We start from the raw sequence: 20,237 nt of genomic DNA on the forward strand, positions 1-20,237 counted from the left end.
TCATTTTGTCATACTTTTGTGGAGTGAATATGTGGCAAATTTACAAACATTTTTAACAGTGTTAACAAACAATTTATTAGGGCTCAACATTTTCTACAAGACTCTTAACGATGCATGTTCCTACCACAGCCAAATATTGTACGGTTATCAATATTATCACATCACGTGTTTGGACAATTCTTAAACGAGTTTTTAACTCGGTTTTTAACGTTAACTGTCCTGTATCGTAATATTCCATGTTACATGCATCGTATTTTTAATTCAGCGGCGGTTAATATTCTAAACTGCATTATATTTTTAATGCTCTGTTAGTTACGAATAGGTTACTATACAATTATTGTAATTTTCGCTAAAAAATCTATCATTACAACGCGTAATTGGAAAATTTCTCAGCGGGTTTTGATTTCCGCTATCGTGTGTATTGAACCTTGCATCAATATATAAAAATCAATATGCGAGTATGAATTTACCTAAACAAGGGTATTATATGAATGGTTGTTTCAAAAACCTAATTAGTAAATATCACATAATTTTGCATTGTGAATTTGTTGTAAATTTAAGATCTTTTTTAACAGTGTACGTTTGTTACTAAACAATTTTAACTGTTGCTAAAAACAGCCACACTGTTCTAAAGAAATTTGAATAAAATTTTCGTTATCATGGTTATCAGTGTCCTTCTACGAAACTTTTTCGACGTGGTATAAAATTGAGTAAGAGGATTTTTACCAGTGATGGGTTTGGTGCATGCAGTGCATCTCTTTGCAAAAATCTCTCCGAAGCAGTCGGCGCAGTATGGTTTTTCATCGCGAGATGTGAATCGTTGACCGGCCAATGACGTGCTGCAGTTGCTGCAGGTGAAGCACTCCCTGTGCCAGGGTTCGTTCTTGTAGGTTACGCCACCGCTGGTGATGATCTGCAGAGCGTTAAAAGTTGCTTCGTGTTAAAGCCAAGTTTTATCATATCCCGATGTCAAATTTGCAGATCAAATTGTAGTTTATTAATAAAAATCTCGCTGGTTAGTCTCGATTTGTTATCATCTTCAGCTTCCTTTCTAATCAAAATTCAAATATTTCACATTCGTATCTGTGAACGATGGAAAAATATCACAACACCTGGTAGATGTACAATTCGATGTGACCAAAGTTGTATAAGGAAAATTCTCTAACAAATTTATATTGTCAGAATTTCGCTCATTGTCGTTGCCGATGCTTTCTAAAACTTGGACAGGCCTTGCGGATCGAAAATTTGTGGATTCTGCACGATTCGTAGCAACATTAATACGAAGTGAAACCATAAGCTCAAAGGTTTGCGACACGTGACACGTTAAGATAGCATTTTGCATTTCAATAACGAAGTAGGTACACGTTTATTTCTCTGCTGATTTAAATACAAAGGATACTACTTTGAGAACGTTCCACAACTGTATTGCAATATTTATATTATACTTGTATGTTAAATTCTTCAACTATTCCTGGTTTTCCAGACTTTTGACCAACCATGCTGAATCAATTATAACCATCGATCGAGTATTTCTCACAGGAAACGAGCAGCGCAATATTCGCAAGAAATTCTTACCTTGTTGCACTTGACGCATCGCGTAGCAAACTTGTCCTCGTAACAGCCAGCGCAGTAGATTTCTTGCTCGCGAGGGATGAAGCTTTTCGTGCCAATCGGATTCTTGCAAACAACGCAGCAGAAGCATTTCTCGTGCCACTGCCGGGTCTTGTACTCCATCTTCTTAGTGCCTGAAACAATCGGTAAGTGGCAAATGGATAAAGGATTATCTAAACATTTTTTTCACTTCCTTTGAATTTCGATTACGATCAATGTTTCGTTTTAGCATATGATCCGTCAGGTAAATTCGAACTTGGAAGCGAAGTAAAAATGGACGCTGTTAGAAGCAAGTTAATTTTATTCCTACTCTACACTGATTTTCGGAGATTGTCGCAACGAGATGTTATTTCCGGTAAAAAAAAAAAACAAAAGAGAGAAAACAGCCGGAGCATAATAATTTCACCAAAATTAACCTCAAGCGAAAATTACTAATGTGGGTGTCTAAAGCGTATCGCAAGAATACAAGGGTATGATAATTGACCTTTGAACGCATATATAATCTGCCAATAGACCAAGACCTACAAGTTTCCATTAGTTTCTAGCATTGCGGTTGGCAACGCAGGTCGCCGTGCCAGGAGGAGGCAAGCACGACGGCTAGAACTAAACGCCAAAAATAAAACTGCCATGTTATGGTGAGAGGCATAATTCACAAAGTACGACCCACGTCGCGAGGATCGAATACATCTTTGTCACAGTGACGAATATGATGCGTTGATAGTCGAGGGATCCGCACTGCGGCATAGAGTGTAAAAGAAAAGAGGAAAAATAGGGGAAAAAAATAAACCAAACGTTAAATGACCCAATTCGCGAATTAGGAGGTTTGAGGACTATTTGCATTGGCCTTATAGCCGGTTTTATTATATGTCTGGCTGTCCCTTTTCCGGACGATAAATTTTATCGGCGATTCCCATTTATAGCTTTTATCGCACTTCCTTATGTACGATCTGCGGACCGGAAAGAAAGAGGCGTATGAATAAGGGTATACTATACTATATATATGTAAATATCAGTATTGGTATAAAAATTGTTCAGACTCGTTGTGTAACGAAGTTAATTTTGATCTTCGTTAATTGGACGTATGACGTGAACCTTGTACTCGACGGTCAGAATTACTCGTTTTGAAGTAAATTGGCCCGCGATTAATTGACCAGAAATAAAACCGGTTCTATCAATCTCGAATTATTCCCAACCCACGAACTTTCTCGCTCTCGAGTTTCAGGCAATCCAATCAGTGACGTATGATACCTGATATTTGCTATTCTTAGTCCATTCGCGAATCGACTTTAGCTGAACTCAATCGATGAAAAACCGTCAGATTCATCTTTTAGTCATACTATCGCGCGATTATATCCGTAGAAGGTGATTTCCACGCAGCCGAAGTGACAATTAATTGCATCTTGTTAATCGCACCGCCGCAGCTTATTGAGAGAGCAGGTTGATCATTGTCATGTAGATCACGCACCGCTGCTGTAGAGAGCGATGTCATTAATCCATTTAACATCGTTTCAGACGCGCTAGCTCGTGACCGAATAACATTAATTAAATCGAACGTTGCGTCAATCATTCATAAAACAAGTTCGATCGTATATCAATCATTGTCACGATCGACCCAATTTTTATTCAATCTTTAACCGATGACTTATTTATTTTTCAAACATACGTCGCACAGAAGAAGCGCAAAGAAAGTATTACGACGAGATAAAAGTATATAGCCGTAAGGAGAATGATCCGCCCAGATCTGTAACACGTATTATAAAGCTTTCTCATTAATTCATGATTCTGCGACAAATGAGTCGAGAAAACGGATCGTTACGAGTGAACAAATTGAGAAAGAGAGAAAGAATAGAGCGGGATGGGGAAAAGTTATCGTAAATACACATTAAGAACGAAAAAACCATTCGTCGTATTTATAGTTACGAGTAGAATATTAAAACACAATCGTTCGCTGTTGTAATTATAGTCGTTACCAGACGACGAATGTATTGTTAATTGAAGTGTAACGCCTGTTTAAATAACAATCTTACTTTATCTCCGCAAGGTAATTAAATGGGAAAAAAAGAAGAAGAGGAAAGCATAAATGGAAAAATGAAAAGAAATAAACTTTGACCAAAGATATTGCCATATTTGCCTGCGTTCAAGCGTGGGATGCGACCCATTAACAGGTTATGCTAATTGTAATAAATACGTCACTACATGCGTATACGTACATAATGCAGATAGTGAGTATTGGATGGTGGGCGATTCTTTGCCTCACGTACGTCGATATGCCAATATTGGTGTAACATTATGTCAAGATTATACAGATACGTGCGGTACCGACGTAATGTTTTTTCTAGAGATATTGATGATAAATCTGCGGTTACATCTGTTGCTTTACTCCACCAATTCCACCGCTGCCGAATGTCCAATATTATTTTATACCGGTTCGGAATAAGATGCTTTTTGTTAGGAAATGGTTTCATAGTGCGAAAATTTGTAATAGCAATAAGACAAGAAATCCTTGCTGCAAACGCGAATGCTTAAAACGGCACACTTTCGGCGTATTAGCGTTCCTTTCATTTATCGATTGATAGATATACGAGCTTTTTGCTGTCGCAAGGTTCAACTTCCCACTTTGTAGGAAAACGTCGTGAATAAATGTATCAATTACGACGTGCAGTAATGACTGGATACAAATATGCAGTTCGAGGGTAACGCGTAGTTGCCCTATATGTCTACTATGAAATCATTACAACCGTGATACCATAGCAACAATCTTTCACGATTATACTCCAAGTTGATCGGTGGCCTCTTTCAATCTCTCAACCGATCCAACTAGTTCCCTATATCGACATTGGATCGACTTTAACCTTCTTCCGAACAAGTAGCACGCGATGCAAGACCTAATAGCGATCAGTTTGCGCAGTCCATATAGAACCATTTGTCAGTGCTTTCTAATCGAGCAAGTCATTTTTCACCTTCGAAATTCCATTTGTCGTTGAGTTTCAGATGATTCCGGTAGAGTTTCGAGTAATTCTGCGATAGCATCGCGTGCGAAAGTTTGAATTTTTTAATTTAAATGACAGAATATATATAGAAGTTTACAGAAGCCAAAAAGACAAACGAGTTCACATGTCAGCGGAATCAGTGATTTATAAAAAATTTACTGAAACTCCTTTCTCGAGGTTCTCTGAGAATCGCCAAAAGATTTTTCACACTCTTGTTTATCCTGTAAAACATTTTACCGCGGTATTTTGTTACCCGAGGATTACAAGAGACTTTGACGTACGTCTTGTGTACTTACAAGTTGTTGTATACGATTACTCCGTCAACGTTCATCCGAACCCCATGAATGATGGGCGTTAATTTTGCGTCAAGATTTTTTACCGACCGTTACATAACGATCCGGCACGCTAGATCAGGCGTGATATATTGCATGCCCTTTGTACGAGAGGTCAAGACGAGATTGCTAATTCAAGTTTAACGTGATAGACGCTGTTCGTCTTACACCTACGGTTTTGTGTGATTTCCTGACGATGAGTCATTCCGCAGATTAGGCATATTCGCGAATAAAAACGGAGTCACGCGATTAGTAAGATACTTCTGTTTGCGGATCTTGAGAAAATTCTACCTACGCCCGGTGACGAAGAGAATTCTCTCTACTACCGTAAACAAGTGTCGACGGAAGATTGTTCGCTTTTGTCAGAATGCCAGGTAAAAACGATAATAACGATACGTAATTCGCGTAACGATAACGAAAAAGCACGTCGCTTGTACAATGATACACGTTTCGTTCGAGCTGCCAAGTTTCGCGTAGTATTCGAATCGACAATAATTACAGTTACATCTTGTGAGTTGAAAATATTTGCGAATTCGTGTATCATTTGACGATGATCGGATAATGATAATGCGGCATTGTGTATAAATATCATCCTACGTTCACCACGGTGTCTGACACATGAACATATCGCCGTATTATATACAGGGCCATTTTGAGTCTCGCCTAGGACAAAGGTGAAATCACCCAGACCATTATCCGCTGAGATATATAAGCATATTATTCGATTTCCATTCGTTTTTCGCCGTCTATAACATATATACCTACAAACGTGACGGCGTAGTCGGTTATAAAGAAAATAATTAAACGTCTTATCACCGTTTCGAGTTAGGTCATTGCCTATTCTGGTCAATGACAGAATATGGAGATGTATTTTAAAGCGTGACTTAATACCGAGAGTCTGCAGACATGCAGATAAATCATTTGAGAACTTTTTTAAGACAAGTGGAAAATTTAACGTTCAATACCGAATATACGTATGTATATACATAAAATGCATAGCCCGCGGTGTTCTCAAATCCGGAGTACGGTATGTGATCATCCCGCTGCGGTGATGGAAGAAAAAAAAAACAATCAATTGTTCTTCGAGATCCGCAAACCGGATCAACGATTTCGCACAGGTTTTTCGATCACGAGTAAAATTCTTTTGCTAGAATTCTCTCCGTCGCGACTGGTTTTTCGACAAGATTCCATGTGTACGAAAGAGAAAAATGTCTTTCATTTAATTCCAAGGAAACAAAAACCTGCAAAACGAGTATTCTTCCAATTGCGGAGAATCACGTCTGCAGAATATTTGCAATAAACACCGGCAGCGAGTCAATTTTGGCTTGTCAACGCTTTAGATATACATCCTCGACAAAAAAGGATACTGGGTTTTATCGTTCCTGCACGCAAGATTCACGTCTGAAGCCTCGTTGCGATGGTTTAAACCTTTAACGCTAAATCCGAATCCCTGCTTAAAGAATTTCTACATCACAATTGAAAAAGTGGTGGAAAGGAAATTTCTCAACGTGGAATCGAAGCAACGAGCATCGAAAAATGCGCAAGAGACAAATCGGTCCTTTTTATCGATCGAGGCATTTCGAAATTACGAGGCACGAACAAGAAAAAAAAAATAATAGTCTCTAAGCGGGAATATCGCTGTAAGATGCCAGACGGAAATAACAAATACGGCGATCATCAGAGCGTCGGATGTGAGAGACGCGTCATAGATAAACTTAATCTGTTAACCGCGATAAGTCGTGACTACCTACTGCAGCGTCGATTAAAGGAATGTAGGACGCCTCCGCATACCCTAATTAGCCTATGTGTATGTACGTATGTATCTACCTACATAACGTGCTCGTCGTTATGGGTAATTTCGTGGTTAATGGTTCAAGAGAAACATCACGTAATTGTCACAGATATTTAGGAACAGGTAACGAAGACAGTGCCGAGATTGCGTCTCATTGCCATACATTTGAGTGCATTAGTTGTTATAGAATCATCCGGCTTGAACGACTCAAGGTAGATGCCGACTGGTAGGTATGACGTCACGTGGTCCAGCCCATGTCCGTATATGTATAAACTCTGATTCCCAAGGCCCGAGTGTCCGATTTTGTGTCTGCGTTACCATTCCGCGCGTAGTTTGCATGTATATACACACGTCCCTTTTCATCAACCGTGAAAACGACGATACCAATAACGAAAATGCGAAACTAAAAAAGCACCGCCGGATGTCTACGTTTGATGAACTTTATCGATTCCGATACGTGTAACTGAAGTTTGGAGCAATACAACCAGTGCATTGATTTTTCGAAGCAGGGAACATAACTTTCGACAATTTCACGTACGGAATCTGAGTAAACTGAACAACCGTAACTTTTCGATTCAAAATTGATTTATAAAAAATCGTTGACGGGTTTCTTCGCCGCAACACGTTTGTCGTCAAACGATATTTACGACGAGATGCGAATCAATTGATTTCATCGAGCGTTCAATCTTCTTTTGGCGCGACGATTGAATTCAATTCGAGGATCTTATACCGTACGTAACGTGTCTGTAGATACGTAAGCATGAAGCAGTTTGGCGGTTCTCAGCCTCTTTGAGAAAGAGAAAAAAAAACAAAAAAAAAAAAAAATTCACCCAGTAACGATCCAAAGTGATGTAGGCAGAAGTATAGAGCTGTGAAAGTGCGCAATACTTGATATAATATATGACTCACTTCTAAATTTATACACGTACAACGTGTACGTATGAGATACGCGTATATTGGTAAGTTTTCAGTACGTTGACGCGAAAAGATGAAAAAAGAGAGAGAGAGAAAAAAAAACAACGACACACGGATACGATCATCTCGATTCGAGCGAAGGTTCGATTATAACCGAACAAGATTTAAATTAGCGAGGTGAAAGAGCTGAAATATATCACTCGCGCAATACGTACAGGTGCATATAAATCGGCTCCGCGTAAAACTTAACTTATATATTAACTTAACACACTTGAACGTGAACGTACAAGACTTCAATGTATCTTTCGCGTATGACCCCATTTGCGAAATAAATTACGATTCGAGTTTCACATACCTATAGCCGTTTGAGATGGCTGTACGAGATTACGAAAGTCTCGGTATAATATCAATAATCCGGTCTTCGGACGAATATTTGCTGATACGTACATCGATGTAAATTACGTCAACTTACACACGATTCCATTATACGTCAGTTTTCAATACAGCTTGCATGCACGGCGAAACGGTCGAAGAGCATATTTACTTTTTTGTATAGTTCGGAAAATACACGAAAATCAATATTGTTATTCGTCAGAGTTGTGTGTTTGTTACTTGAAATTGCGCGGTCGGTGCATTTGGTATTTGGTACGCGACCTTCTCTCGAAGGTTGTTGAATATTTTTTTATACTACGTACGTGCGCAAACATCGAGATGAATTTTCATTCGAGACTAATCTCTGTCGTAAATTTCGAATTGATTCTGAACTCTCGCATTTCGATTCGTCGAGACGCGTTATTCATGGAAATGTTCTTCGTTCAATCGTCGTGCGATCAAAAGCAATTAAAAGGTGTCGACGCTTGACTTCAACCATTTAAGCGTATTTACCGTTGCATACTTTTAAATATCGACGTAGAGACGCGTCTGTAACTCACCCGGAGGCACTTGGCTAAAGTAAAAGAAAAAAAATTCGAGAGTTCAGGAAAAAAAAAAAAAAAAGAAAAGAAACTGCACGATACAATACGTTGCGCAACAGGCCTGCGAAGCGGAAAAATATCAAAGCGTTTCGAGCAAACTTAGCGTGAGCAAATTCTTCATAGTTTCGAAACGACGATTTTACCCATACGTACATTCGATCGCGCAACGTTTTTAAACAAATAAATTTTACGAATGTGACGAAGAAGATAAAATTAAAGGAAAAGATACCAAGCAAATTTAAATTACAAGCCGCATCCTAATAATACATAACACGTGTTACATCCACCGTACCGTAGTAAAGGTTGAAAGATAATATCCATCAAGCTAAAGTGTACTTAATACTCGATAATAATAACAAAAATAATGGCAATGGGTAATTAGCAGGTTCATTAACTGAGTGGACTGTACACAGAAAGGGTGTAGCAGACAGGGAGGCAGGACTATGTTCTTTCCCGATAAGGTCACGTGTGCCGACTTATACACAATTAATTTGCACCGATGATAAACCGTGTGTGTACAAGCTAGGTAGGTACGCGTTATACGTCGTCATGTGTGCACAATACCTAGCTCGACTGCAGAGCGTGTACATAATAATATTAACATCGCGAGAACACACATCTGTTTATCATCTGCGATCGGAATCGTACGTGAATGTAGTTGCAGCTGATTCCATTTCCCTTCTGCCATGTTACGGGACCATTAATCATCCTGCGACCGGTTTACATTCGTTGTTTGACTGTGCTCTCTGCATGTGTAACGCAAATTGTCCTTTAACCCTTTCGGTCACAGTGAGATGCTCAGCGTTCCCACCTCAAAAAATTCCACGTCCTAGTCTTATCACCGTTTATTTACAACTTCGAATGATCTTTGTTCGTGGTGTCCAATAAGAAAATCCGTAACAAATTCAAGAACATTTCTAGGACGCAAGAAAAGTTCATCGATAGTTTTCAGGATTTTTGAAGGACAAGCAAAATTCAAGGACATTTCATTTCAGAATCATTGAATTTTGATAGTTTTTTCGATATTACATCCGTCATATCGGATCCGCCGTGTTGGATTTGAAGATGATCAGATTTTGACTTCAGATTCGTGACCAGCGAGCCCAAAAGCACCCGGGAAACCAAAATTGAGGCCAAGATATTGAGTTGAAAAATGAGTGACCGAAAGGGTTACGCATGTTTACGTATATCGATTCCGACAACAATACCGTGAACTGTAAGGTAGCGATAAAAGATGTAAGAAATTCACCTGGATCTGCTTTTTTCGGATCCCCTAGAAAGCATTCGTTCCCAAGGCAGCATCGGAACTTTGGATCACTTTCCATTGGGAACATGGTTAATATGGCGACGTCTTCGTCCTTTGATTTAGCGCGTTTGATTCTCTCCTCGCCGACTGTTTTCGTTTGCAAATGCAATTTGTTTGCCAATCTATCGCTGAGCGCGTCTGTCGCCATTTTGTATATATATTTATATATATATATATATATGTATATACGTATGTTTGCGTGGGTGTGCGTATATTCTTAGCGACCGTGTCCTTTGTTTCGTCTCAAATTAATAGCTGGCTGGCACTGTTCGATTATTATTACCAGCAACAATATTTAGTTTCCTTTTATCGTTATTTTTCTTCTTTTAACTTTACTCACAAATCACACTTTTGTATCATCAAGTCCAGACGTAGCTGCGTAGTGAATCAAAAATGAATCGAAACTTGGCTGCAATTTAAACACGTCGTAACACTGACTTATTTCGAATGATTCGAATGCGGCGCTCTGCATCATACGGGAAATGATCTATAAAGAACCGATTAGTCCGTCAATTTGTCTCGACTTTTTATCTATGTTATAAAATTTGTATACTTTGAACCCATTTATGATATGCCGTCTTCGGCTACCGTATATGTACACAGGATCGTAAAACCGGTCTACTTGTAGGGTATTAAATTGGCTGATAAGACGAAGAAAATTACAAACAGAGGTAACAATTTAAATCAGGCGTCTATTTCTCTCCGACGATTCATCGATAAAGTAATTTGAAGATTATAATAAACCAAAAAATCCGATCAAAATCGCATATTTCAACCTCAACCGATGAAATTTGAGAAAAAATTCATACGGACGAAAAAAGGAATTATACAAAGTGAGTAAATCAACGAGCGTACAATTTAGTAAAAGAAAATAATCCTTTCACGATCCGATGTAAAGGATATAATTTTAAATAAAATTTTATCTTAAATTTCTATTGGTTTTCAGAACTACGAAGAACTTTTACGACAATTCAACAAGTTGTAAAAGTTAGAGGTTGGATAGTTTCAATCAGCACAGATCAAGATGAAATATCATAAATGTGTGTACGTGATATAAAAAAAAAATATCAGTCCCGTTTCGTTCGCGCTGTCTCGCGACTCGTGAAAATTTAGCATCGTCAATTTTTTATTTATTTGTTGTTATTTTTTTTTTTTTGTTTTTTTTTTGGTCGGCGGGGGGAAAGGGGAGGGGGGAGGGGGTGGGCGGGGGTCGGAGGAACTTCTCTTACGAATTCTTGCAAATCAAATATACCGTCGATCCTTGTCCTGTTTAAATAAACTTCTCGAGACTGAGTGTTGCTGTCGGTATCCTAGGATTATCGAGACCGGGGGGATAAAAGAAAATGATAATTAAACGCGAGTTGTCCAAACGATTGGTACGAAGGCTTACGGACTACTGAGGGCGGCTGCTTCACGACGCTGGAGTCACGACGGCGGCGGCACGCGCAACTCTCACGTACGCAAGTAATACACTCACACCTATACTCCTACACTTCTGCAGTATTTAGCCTACACGTTGGCCGTTTACGCGTAATCGAAAACGAAAAAAAAATTAAACAAATTGTTCCAGCCGCGGTCGTATGTTAGCCAAGATCGTTGGAAAAACAAATCAAAGTTGACTTTGACGATCCGACGAAGGAAAGAATTCGAACTTCGAACTACGACTTCAGATTCGTGATTGACGATTTTTTTTTTTTATTTTTAGTACGCGAAATTTAGGTCAGGAAAATTTTTACTTTAAATTCGTGATTAGCGATTGAAAAAACGTCACGGTAACAATTTTGATTCAAATTTATTCATCCATTCTCAAGATATCACCGTTTTCATTTTGTATTGTGGAATTTTGTCGTTCAGATTATTGAAAAAGTACCGAACCGATCAGAGCCAAAATCTGATTAGTTTTAAGTTGGTGAAAAACCGCGTCGATTGAGATCAAAATCATTGAAATCCGGTAACGCGCTCTGGAGATATCGTAGGACAAAAAAAAATTGATCACATATATCACGGGGTGATTACAGTAACTTCCTTTTTTTTCTCTCTACAAACAGAGAAACGGGAAGTTAAGAAAGAAAAGGATTAACTTGAAGACATGTTTCATTCCGAAGTAACGAATCCGTGTCTGAATCAAACGATGGAGAAAAAAATCCATATTTCAAAAAGCTTGAAACTCGAAGGATAAAAATATATAGAGTGAGGACTGCAAAGAGACTGCGGTTAGAAGAAATTCTGTCGAGTCGGACGACGTATAATTCTTAATCGTTGATTAATCGACAAAGCTGTAATGTAATTAGCGAAAGAAATTATCTTCAAAGCGATCTGTCCGATTATTTATAGACAGCATCCATCCGATAAGTATAGCAAACGCTAATTATTTCATTTCCAATGAATAGAATTAAGTTGCGGAAGCTCCGCGCTTACGCCTGCAGTTTATCCGCAACGTATCTTGACAATTATTGTAAAGAAGCCGTGCTAATTTTTGTTTATCCACTGTTTACTAGAGAATTTTTCTGCTTTATCTTCTTCGTGCTTCGTAGTGATTCTAATAATGCTGAAATTCCCGTCGCCCACACGTACTGACAGATACAACAGATCTACGAGCAGTGATGTCATCATACACGCTACTACGAAACGTATGTATAAACGTAAATATACATATATACATATATATATATATATATACACCTATACATAATATACACAACTAACCGAATGGCTGCTGGCAATAACTGTGAAGATTTTTTTTTCTTTTTCCATCTAATCAGGTATACATATATACTTAGTGTACGTAGATACATAAGCAATAGTGAGATCGGGAAGAAATACCGCATGCAAATTTTATTCCCGTATTTTTCCGCCCAATGCAATAACACTTAATTATTTTTACGCGAAATAAATTTTATTAAGAACCTGGTATTTAAAAATAATTAATCTGAAGCGGCGAATAAATACAAAATTATCTTGATCCCGGTTTAGTCGAAAAATGTTCACCCATCGATACTGGTTTTAAAGCGTCGATTCGAAGACTTTTTGTTTATTATTTAAACGCAGTTTGAAAACTATACAAACATTCGTGAATCTTGTTGCAAGTTGGAATGACATCATCTTGGAATTACAATCAGTATAATACAGGAGCCAATGATTAGCGAGTAAACGCGTGTTTGACATACACACACACACACACACACACACACACACATATATATATATATATATATATATATATATATATATATATATACACACACGTTACATACGTATAATATGTACACTGGCGTACGTCAAGTGTTTACGGAAATTTTTAACCGTGCGGTGAAAATTCCAACGGGATTAAAGCTGTTACATACACATTTGTGACACTATATTTTCAAAGGACTTGTGTGTCGCAAGTGGGCTTGGAGATACGTACTATGGTGATAAAAGGATCTGTTAATCGAACAAGTGAAAGAATAAAATATCCTTATAAAATACTTGGAGGACTTTGTTAAAAAATGAAGTGCTTGCAATAGTGTGGAAAAAGGTTTCGAGTAGGCATGGTACATGCTATGCGTTACTGTATGGGTACATTAATACCGTTTTAGATAAGATAATAACATTCGGAGATTAAACCATCTCGACACTTCTAGGCGTGACAATTCTTCCGCGATATATATATTACATCTTTTTTTTTGTTCACTTAAATACCTATTACAAGTGTGTCGACGAAACGTCAATCGAGAAGCAATATAACACATGTACGTACAGATAATGTCTGTTCTTCACAAATCTGGGTATAGGTATGATGGAAAGTCGAGGTAAGAAGTTAAACTTTGACGAAACATTAAAGTTTCGAATGGTGCCTAACCCGACGCTCAAAGGTCCGAAAGGGCAAAATGTCGAAAGGGCGAAATTTTGAAAATTTAGAAATCTGAAATATCAAAATTCCGAATGATCGAAGATTTTCAGTTCTGTGAATTTCTGGCTTGGCGAAATTTCGCCACTTTGATCTTTCTTTGCTTTGGATTTCCCATATTTTTACGTTCGCAATTCCGGTACATTCTGATTTTCGGTTTTTCTGATTTTTTACACCCACTTTTCAAATTCGGAACTTCAACCCCACCTCAAAAGCTTGTATTTTTTCAGTAAACAATCTATAAGACACTACAATTTTTAAAGAAAATTATCAAATTCGTCGTGAAAAACTATGCATATTTACAATTTTGTACGAAATAATACAGAATGTTCCATTTTTTTCTGCAAAAATTCGTATTAGTAGAAATTTTCACCAGGAATGCTACGGAATAACTTCATAATGTAATCGCTAAATGATGCGATGACGCTAAAATTGCGCCGAAGAAAAAATAGGATAACATTTTCCCGAATTTGTATAAGTATATCCGGTTGATTCCATGCCCGAACGGTTGCATTATTAGACTAGGATGAATGCCATCGTGATGTGAGAGTATTTGTATGTATTCTGCAAGTTTCAACTGTTGTTTCGCCAACAATTCGAACGAATCGAATCGAATGTACGAAAGCTTTGAAACTCCTCACGGCTAATATTTTTCATCTTGCTTCGCATAATGCTCTAATTCAACATTTGTCCTTGATTCCTCGACCTTTATACGGTTCAAACTTGTGACCTAGATTTGGTATGCGCGAAAAAAAGGTGTTGAGCGTAGCTTGAATACAGACTTTATTGGGCGTGGGTTGGCGGCAAATTCAAAGACTCCGCTCTGACCCATTAAAACATGAAGTGTTAAGGTTCCGTTCCAGAGCCTGCATTGTCACGTACGGGTGTGTAATTTTTGAAATACGCAAAACCCGGTCCTCCATTCGTCATTCTACATAAAATGGCACGGAAATTCTCTGCTAGGATCAAAAACTATTTCACTACTTCGTGGTTCGCCGTTTTCAAACCCTACTTTTTGCGCAATATGTAGGTAAGTTAAAACAAAGATGTCACGAGTAAAATACGTAGCGTCATTCAAATAATTGATGACTTGTCGGTATGATGTTATAACACTCAATTGTGCAACCATGATCGCGCACAGCTTTGTCAAACTGCAGCCTGTCCGTCGTTTAGAAATTCCATTCAAGTATAAAGAGCCAATAGAATTTGGCAAACTTGAGAGTTCCATGGTAAATATTATACTTACATATGAATAATAAACAATGTTATTTAGTTTTTTCATGAAATGTCATAATTTTATATCGCCAATTTCTTTCCATCTGTTACAACTGTGGAAGCGGAAAATCACAAGAAACCATGATAAATACGTTCAGAACGATTCGGTCACTCTGATCGGCGCTGTGCAGCAATTCCGCCGTATCTTCCAAGTTTTGTAAAAACCATTTAACAAATTGTGGGTTTGTTTTGCGAGAAGTTTAAAACTTTGTGGTTGTCCTTCATTCATTGAAAAAGAAAAATAAAACTTAAATGATTCTGCCTGCCAAAATATTTTTCCTCAACTCACGTTACGCTCGCAATAAGTTTGTCAACATTAGCCATTCATTGAATACAAATTTTGGTGGGTGCTGTTTTAAAATCAGGATCCTCCTACGTTGGCGTATTGAACTGAATGAAATTTTTATGCCCTGAATCATGGCTGTTTTCTATCACCGTATTCCCGCTGGTTATTCCTTTTACATCTGTGTAGTTTAAGACTTATAGAAGTTTGAGTAATTTTATGTTACAAGGTCTCAGAACAGAACGCTTGAGTATTTTCTATTAATAAGCGGCTATAGCTTCTTTATCGTGATTATAATGTGCGAAAAAAAAACAATTTCACAGATAAGATGATCTGTATCGGTATACGCGTATAGCCATTCAAGCTTACATACCTAATATATTATCAAACTTTCTCAAATCTGATAAGCCGATTGGCGTTAATATGTGACACCAATTTTCCCCAACAATTGCTTACTGCTAAATGTCCGAAATTATATATCGTTTAACACCGAGTTAAAATTTTCTTCGCATCAATGCATACGCATGAATTTATGATCGAATGAAACTAATTGTAAGCCATTCGCACATTTACGCAAGCTACTTAACCGGTTCATGTTGGTGGTCCCCGACTCATTCCGGCTGTCGGATTTCAAATTAGAATTCGCGAAACTCCCACACCTGAAATCCAATTCGGATAAGCTCGTTTCGTACGGTTCCCTTATACCGTATAATTCGAATTCTCGTTTTGTCTCTTCTTAAACATCTATAATGTGTTCGAATTAACGTCATCTCAATAATTGGAGTCCCGGTATATTACACCTACCTTAATGCTCGTCAAAAGTCGGATCTTTGGCCGCGTTCTCTTGAGTTAAGCTCTGAAATGACCTAAGTTATAAGTGTCACGGCTCGACGAGAAACGGATCTGACGTTACACTGAATTCTAAGCCTCGTTATACAATTAATATAATTATGAGGGATTTTCTGCTAATTGCAAGACGACGGTTTAAGATTACCGAATAAAATGTCCCCGGACCATTTTCACGCCGTGTTGTGTTTCGTTATTAAACGATTATTTTCCTCTTCGATTCACGCCCGTACCAAAATCTTGCCAGTGTTGATTCGGATCAAAAACGTGTCATAGATCGAAGAGAGTATCGATTAGACGTCTGGCACGTGTCTGCTTCGAGCTGTTCCCTGAATGAAATTGAAAAGAATCTCCGCCCATCGCCGCAGCTTTGCGAAAATTTGTGAGTGGTGGTTTGTCACGTGATTCAGGAAAGATCTGGGTCATATCTCGGGAAGCCAAGCGGTCTGAATAATTCTGAAGGTCGCACCGTTTCATACTTGCCAAGCCGAGGAACGGCTCGGACTGTCTTCCAAGTGGAGTGTCAACGATCGCCAAAAGTTATCCGATCAGATTACTCGGGGTAGCGTGGTGATAAAAGAGAAGAAGCACAGCTGGAGTGTGAATCTTGAATAAGTGTAACGTAAACGAAGGTACCGATTCCTTCAACTTTGCGGAATGAGAAAATGAGAAAATGAAAAATAATAATACGGATATCGCTGAGAGATGAACACCGATTCAGGGTTCCAGTTATCGAGGGCTTATATGTAATATACTGCCCGTAGACTGTGGTAATAATTGTTCGTGTCTGGGCCGGAACCTTGACTCGGTTACCTTAATAAGAAACGTCAAATGCAAGATATAGCTTCGTTCTTTCTCGCTTGTTCACGTCCGCCGCGTTCATAGATTTGCGCATATATTTAAAACAACATCTCGTACGGTTTGCAATTACATTCGCACTCTCGATTGACCGCCAACACACGTCCGTGAATCCATCCGGCATTAGTCAGACACGCGGTAATCGGCAATTGTGTGCGTAAACGGTGAATCGGTTCGTTGTACAGTCAAGTGAAAAGAAAATCGTTTGACAAAAGGTAATAAATAGTGTATCGATTCATTGCGGTTGCTGTATTGGGTGATCAACGATGGAGTTCTGGACAAGGTCCAACTTTTTCAATACTTGCGGTCAAACCCCGAATAAAACAAAAGTATACATGTATGTACTAGGCAGTCCATTATTTTGTTTATTTTCAAATTTTTTTCATCTTTCTCGAATCTGAAATATTTTCTTACCTGCACGGAAGATTTCGCCGCATCCATCGCAACGACTGGCAAATTGAGCGTCGTAACAGTTGCCGCAGTAGATCTTGTCCACCTTACTTCCGAACTGTTTGTCGACCAATGAAACTCTGCACTTGTTGCAGAGGAAGCATGCCTCGTGCCAATGCTTGTCCTTGTACGACAGATCCTTGAACGTGAAACAAACAAAAAAAAAAAAAAAATAAAAACCATCGAGTCAGACTTGCAAACGACTTTGCGGAATCAGCTTATCATAGTTCACGTATCTTCGAGTGCTCAAAATACAAACGATGAGCAGCTTGCGAAGTTTGATGCTCGGGTTGTTTTGCTCACGACGATGGTAACTACGCAGATAGCAAAAACCACGGGAACAAGTTTCAACGGAGTATTAGTTCATGAGTCAAACGGGTTTAACAAACATACATCATATGTTGGTCTCCGAGTGATCCGCAGCATACGGACATTGCTCGGATATAATACATTTTTTAGAATACACAACATCGCTGTAAAACACTGAACTTGTTCTTAGCAAATTTAAATTCCCGTTCTCCGCATAAACTTGATACGAAAAAGGGGCTCAAAGTTACAGCGTACCGTCTCTTGAATTCGTTAACTCGTCAAGTGGATTCATTATACTTTCAGAAAGAATGATTTCATCGTTTCGTCACGAGCAGACAGTAAGCCTTTGATGCAAAATTTGTCTGCGGGAAGTTGATGAAAAAATTTTTTTCACTCCGAACTACGTGACGCAAAATAATTAGCATGTCGAAGGCAGAAAGAAAATGATTAAATTCACAGCAAAGCAGCTAGAACCGAGACAGTAAATCTTGCACGAAATAATAATAGTTTCTGTATACAGGCATAAAGCGGAAACACGCTTCTCTGAGTACCTCAAGTTATGGTATATATATATATATATATATATATATATATATATATATATATATGAGAGTCGATTATGCGACCGAAACGTATATATGTGTTCGTAGTTTAAGCATTGCGCACTAAGGTTGCTGCTGCTACATCATCGTAGTTATTTCTAGGAATGACAAATTAAAAGTCAGTCACTACTGGCCATATTTCAAATATAAAATTTACGCGTAGAAATTATTTCGAAAACGTTAATGTCTCTCATCTTTCGCGATTTTTCGCGGTAAAAGAATGCAGTGAAAGTGACGTTCGTCTGAAATTTTTCACCGAACGCTTACAATCAGCCGAGTATTCGGTCATCGCGCCCATTCTGTATACCCGAAAAACAATCGGTAAAAAAAATCATAAAAGTCAAGATAGGCAAAATTGAATTTTCGCTTAATCACGGGATGTGCGAACGTATTTAAAATTATAGTTACTTAATTGTCAACGTTCGGTGTCTCGAATCGTCGACGTGACTCGAAATCACTTGAGTTAAACGCTTATAAAATCGTTCTGCAAACGAGGATAAAAATCTGGAAGTCGGCGTACCTTCGAATCGATGCCGATGATCTTGCTGCACTCCTCGCATCCATTGGCGAACACACTCTCGTAGCACTTGATGCAGTAGGGATGTTCATCCCTGAGAACGTACCGCTGACCGGTAAGAGACTCGTCGCATTGCCAGCAACAGAAGTGGCCGCTGTGCCAGTCCTTGTTCATCGCCCTCGTGAATTCGCCACTGAAAATCAACTGCAACACGAAACCAGAGATTTCGTTAATCGTGTAATTACTCGCAGGTGCCACTGAGTGGTCTAAGTGCGAACTCAGCGATTATGAGACACGCTCGTTGAACAAAAAAGTTGAAAAAAAAAAAAAAAATCGATACAGAAAAAAATTGTGAAACATCTTATCGTTAGTGCGGAACGACATTTCAACGTTCGCCTTTCGATACGTGAACAGTATCCCAATTTCCAATCGAAGGCTGTACTCGAATCCTATGCCTTATTTAGTATCGTTTCGGGATTATATGATTCACAACGTTATGGCAAGTAGGTGACGGGCGCAAAATCGAGATACTGCATCGTTCTAACGATTCGTGCGTCGAACGAGAGTCGAAGAATATTTGGCAGGGGTTTGACATTCGTTCGCGAAAGCTGATTCATATCGACGGTACGAAACAACGGATTTTGTCAAAGTAATCTTATTACTTACTGGTGAGTTGGGTGTGAAATTTTAAATTTCTTCAACCTAGAATTAATTTTTGTTCGCTTTGCATTTGCTTTTTTTTTGACTAAGAAGCAGAAGGTAGGCGGTTGACAGTATTAGTTACGAACGATCTTGTTGATGACTGTGAGAAATAAAAACATCAGCCGATTGACAAGGTCCCATCTAGTCGTTCGTTGATTGTCAATTGAAATGCTTGTTTCACAAGAGCTACTGACTACTCTTCGAACCAACGGAAACCACAATACAAGGAAGGTTTTTGAAATCATTCTCGATTTCACGTGAAAAAACGAATGTAACACAGACACAGAGTGATAAAGACCAGAGACTCAATTAAACAACTGCGTGAATGTACTTTACAATATATGATTCATGTATCAGAGGACGGCAGAAAATCGTGAATACAACGTACATTAATTATAACACATTCTGCAGGTATATTTATAAGGCAAGTGTTGCGATTACGAATGTTAGAATTAGCGTCGAATCAAGAATCGTCGGATCTGTTGGCGGATGTAAACATAGGAATTTACACAATATCTATATATACATATTATATGTACCTTGGATGAGTGCTGTTGTATGTGCTGGCTGGGTATCTGTATAAATA

At 38.5% G+C, this 20,237-nt stretch overlaps 1 protein-coding gene across 15 annotated transcripts in view; it reads right to left on the minus strand.

Annotated features, from left to right (window-relative positions):
- The window catches only part of LOC124307472 (four and a half LIM domains protein 2), a 141,493-nt gene that overhangs the window by 2,404 nt on the left and 118,852 nt on the right, over positions 1 to 20,237 (minus strand). For 11 of the 15 annotated variants that reach the window (XM_046769177.1, XM_046769214.1, XM_046769224.1 and 8 more), the window contains 4 exons: positions 18,953 to 19,153; positions 17,486 to 17,660; positions 1,576 to 1,745; positions 727 to 913 (listed from right to left, as the gene is read on the minus strand). In XM_046769177.1, coding sequence (XP_046625133.1) covers positions 727 to 913; positions 1,576 to 1,745; positions 17,486 to 17,660; positions 18,953 to 19,153 — 733 coding nt within the window. Of the gene's footprint in view, positions 1 to 726; positions 914 to 1,575; positions 1,746 to 9,863; positions 10,408 to 11,149; positions 11,308 to 17,485; positions 17,661 to 18,952; positions 19,154 to 20,237 lie in introns of those variants that run through there. The other 4 variants (XM_046769234.1, XM_046769271.1, XM_046769252.1 and 1 more) reach the window with 4 other exon arrangements.

This window comes from Neodiprion virginianus, chromosome 1 (assembly GCF_021901495.1).
Source record: "Neodiprion virginianus isolate iyNeoVirg1 chromosome 1, iyNeoVirg1.1, whole genome shotgun sequence".
Classification (NCBI taxonomy): Eukaryota; Metazoa; Arthropoda; class Insecta; order Hymenoptera; family Diprionidae; genus Neodiprion; species Neodiprion virginianus.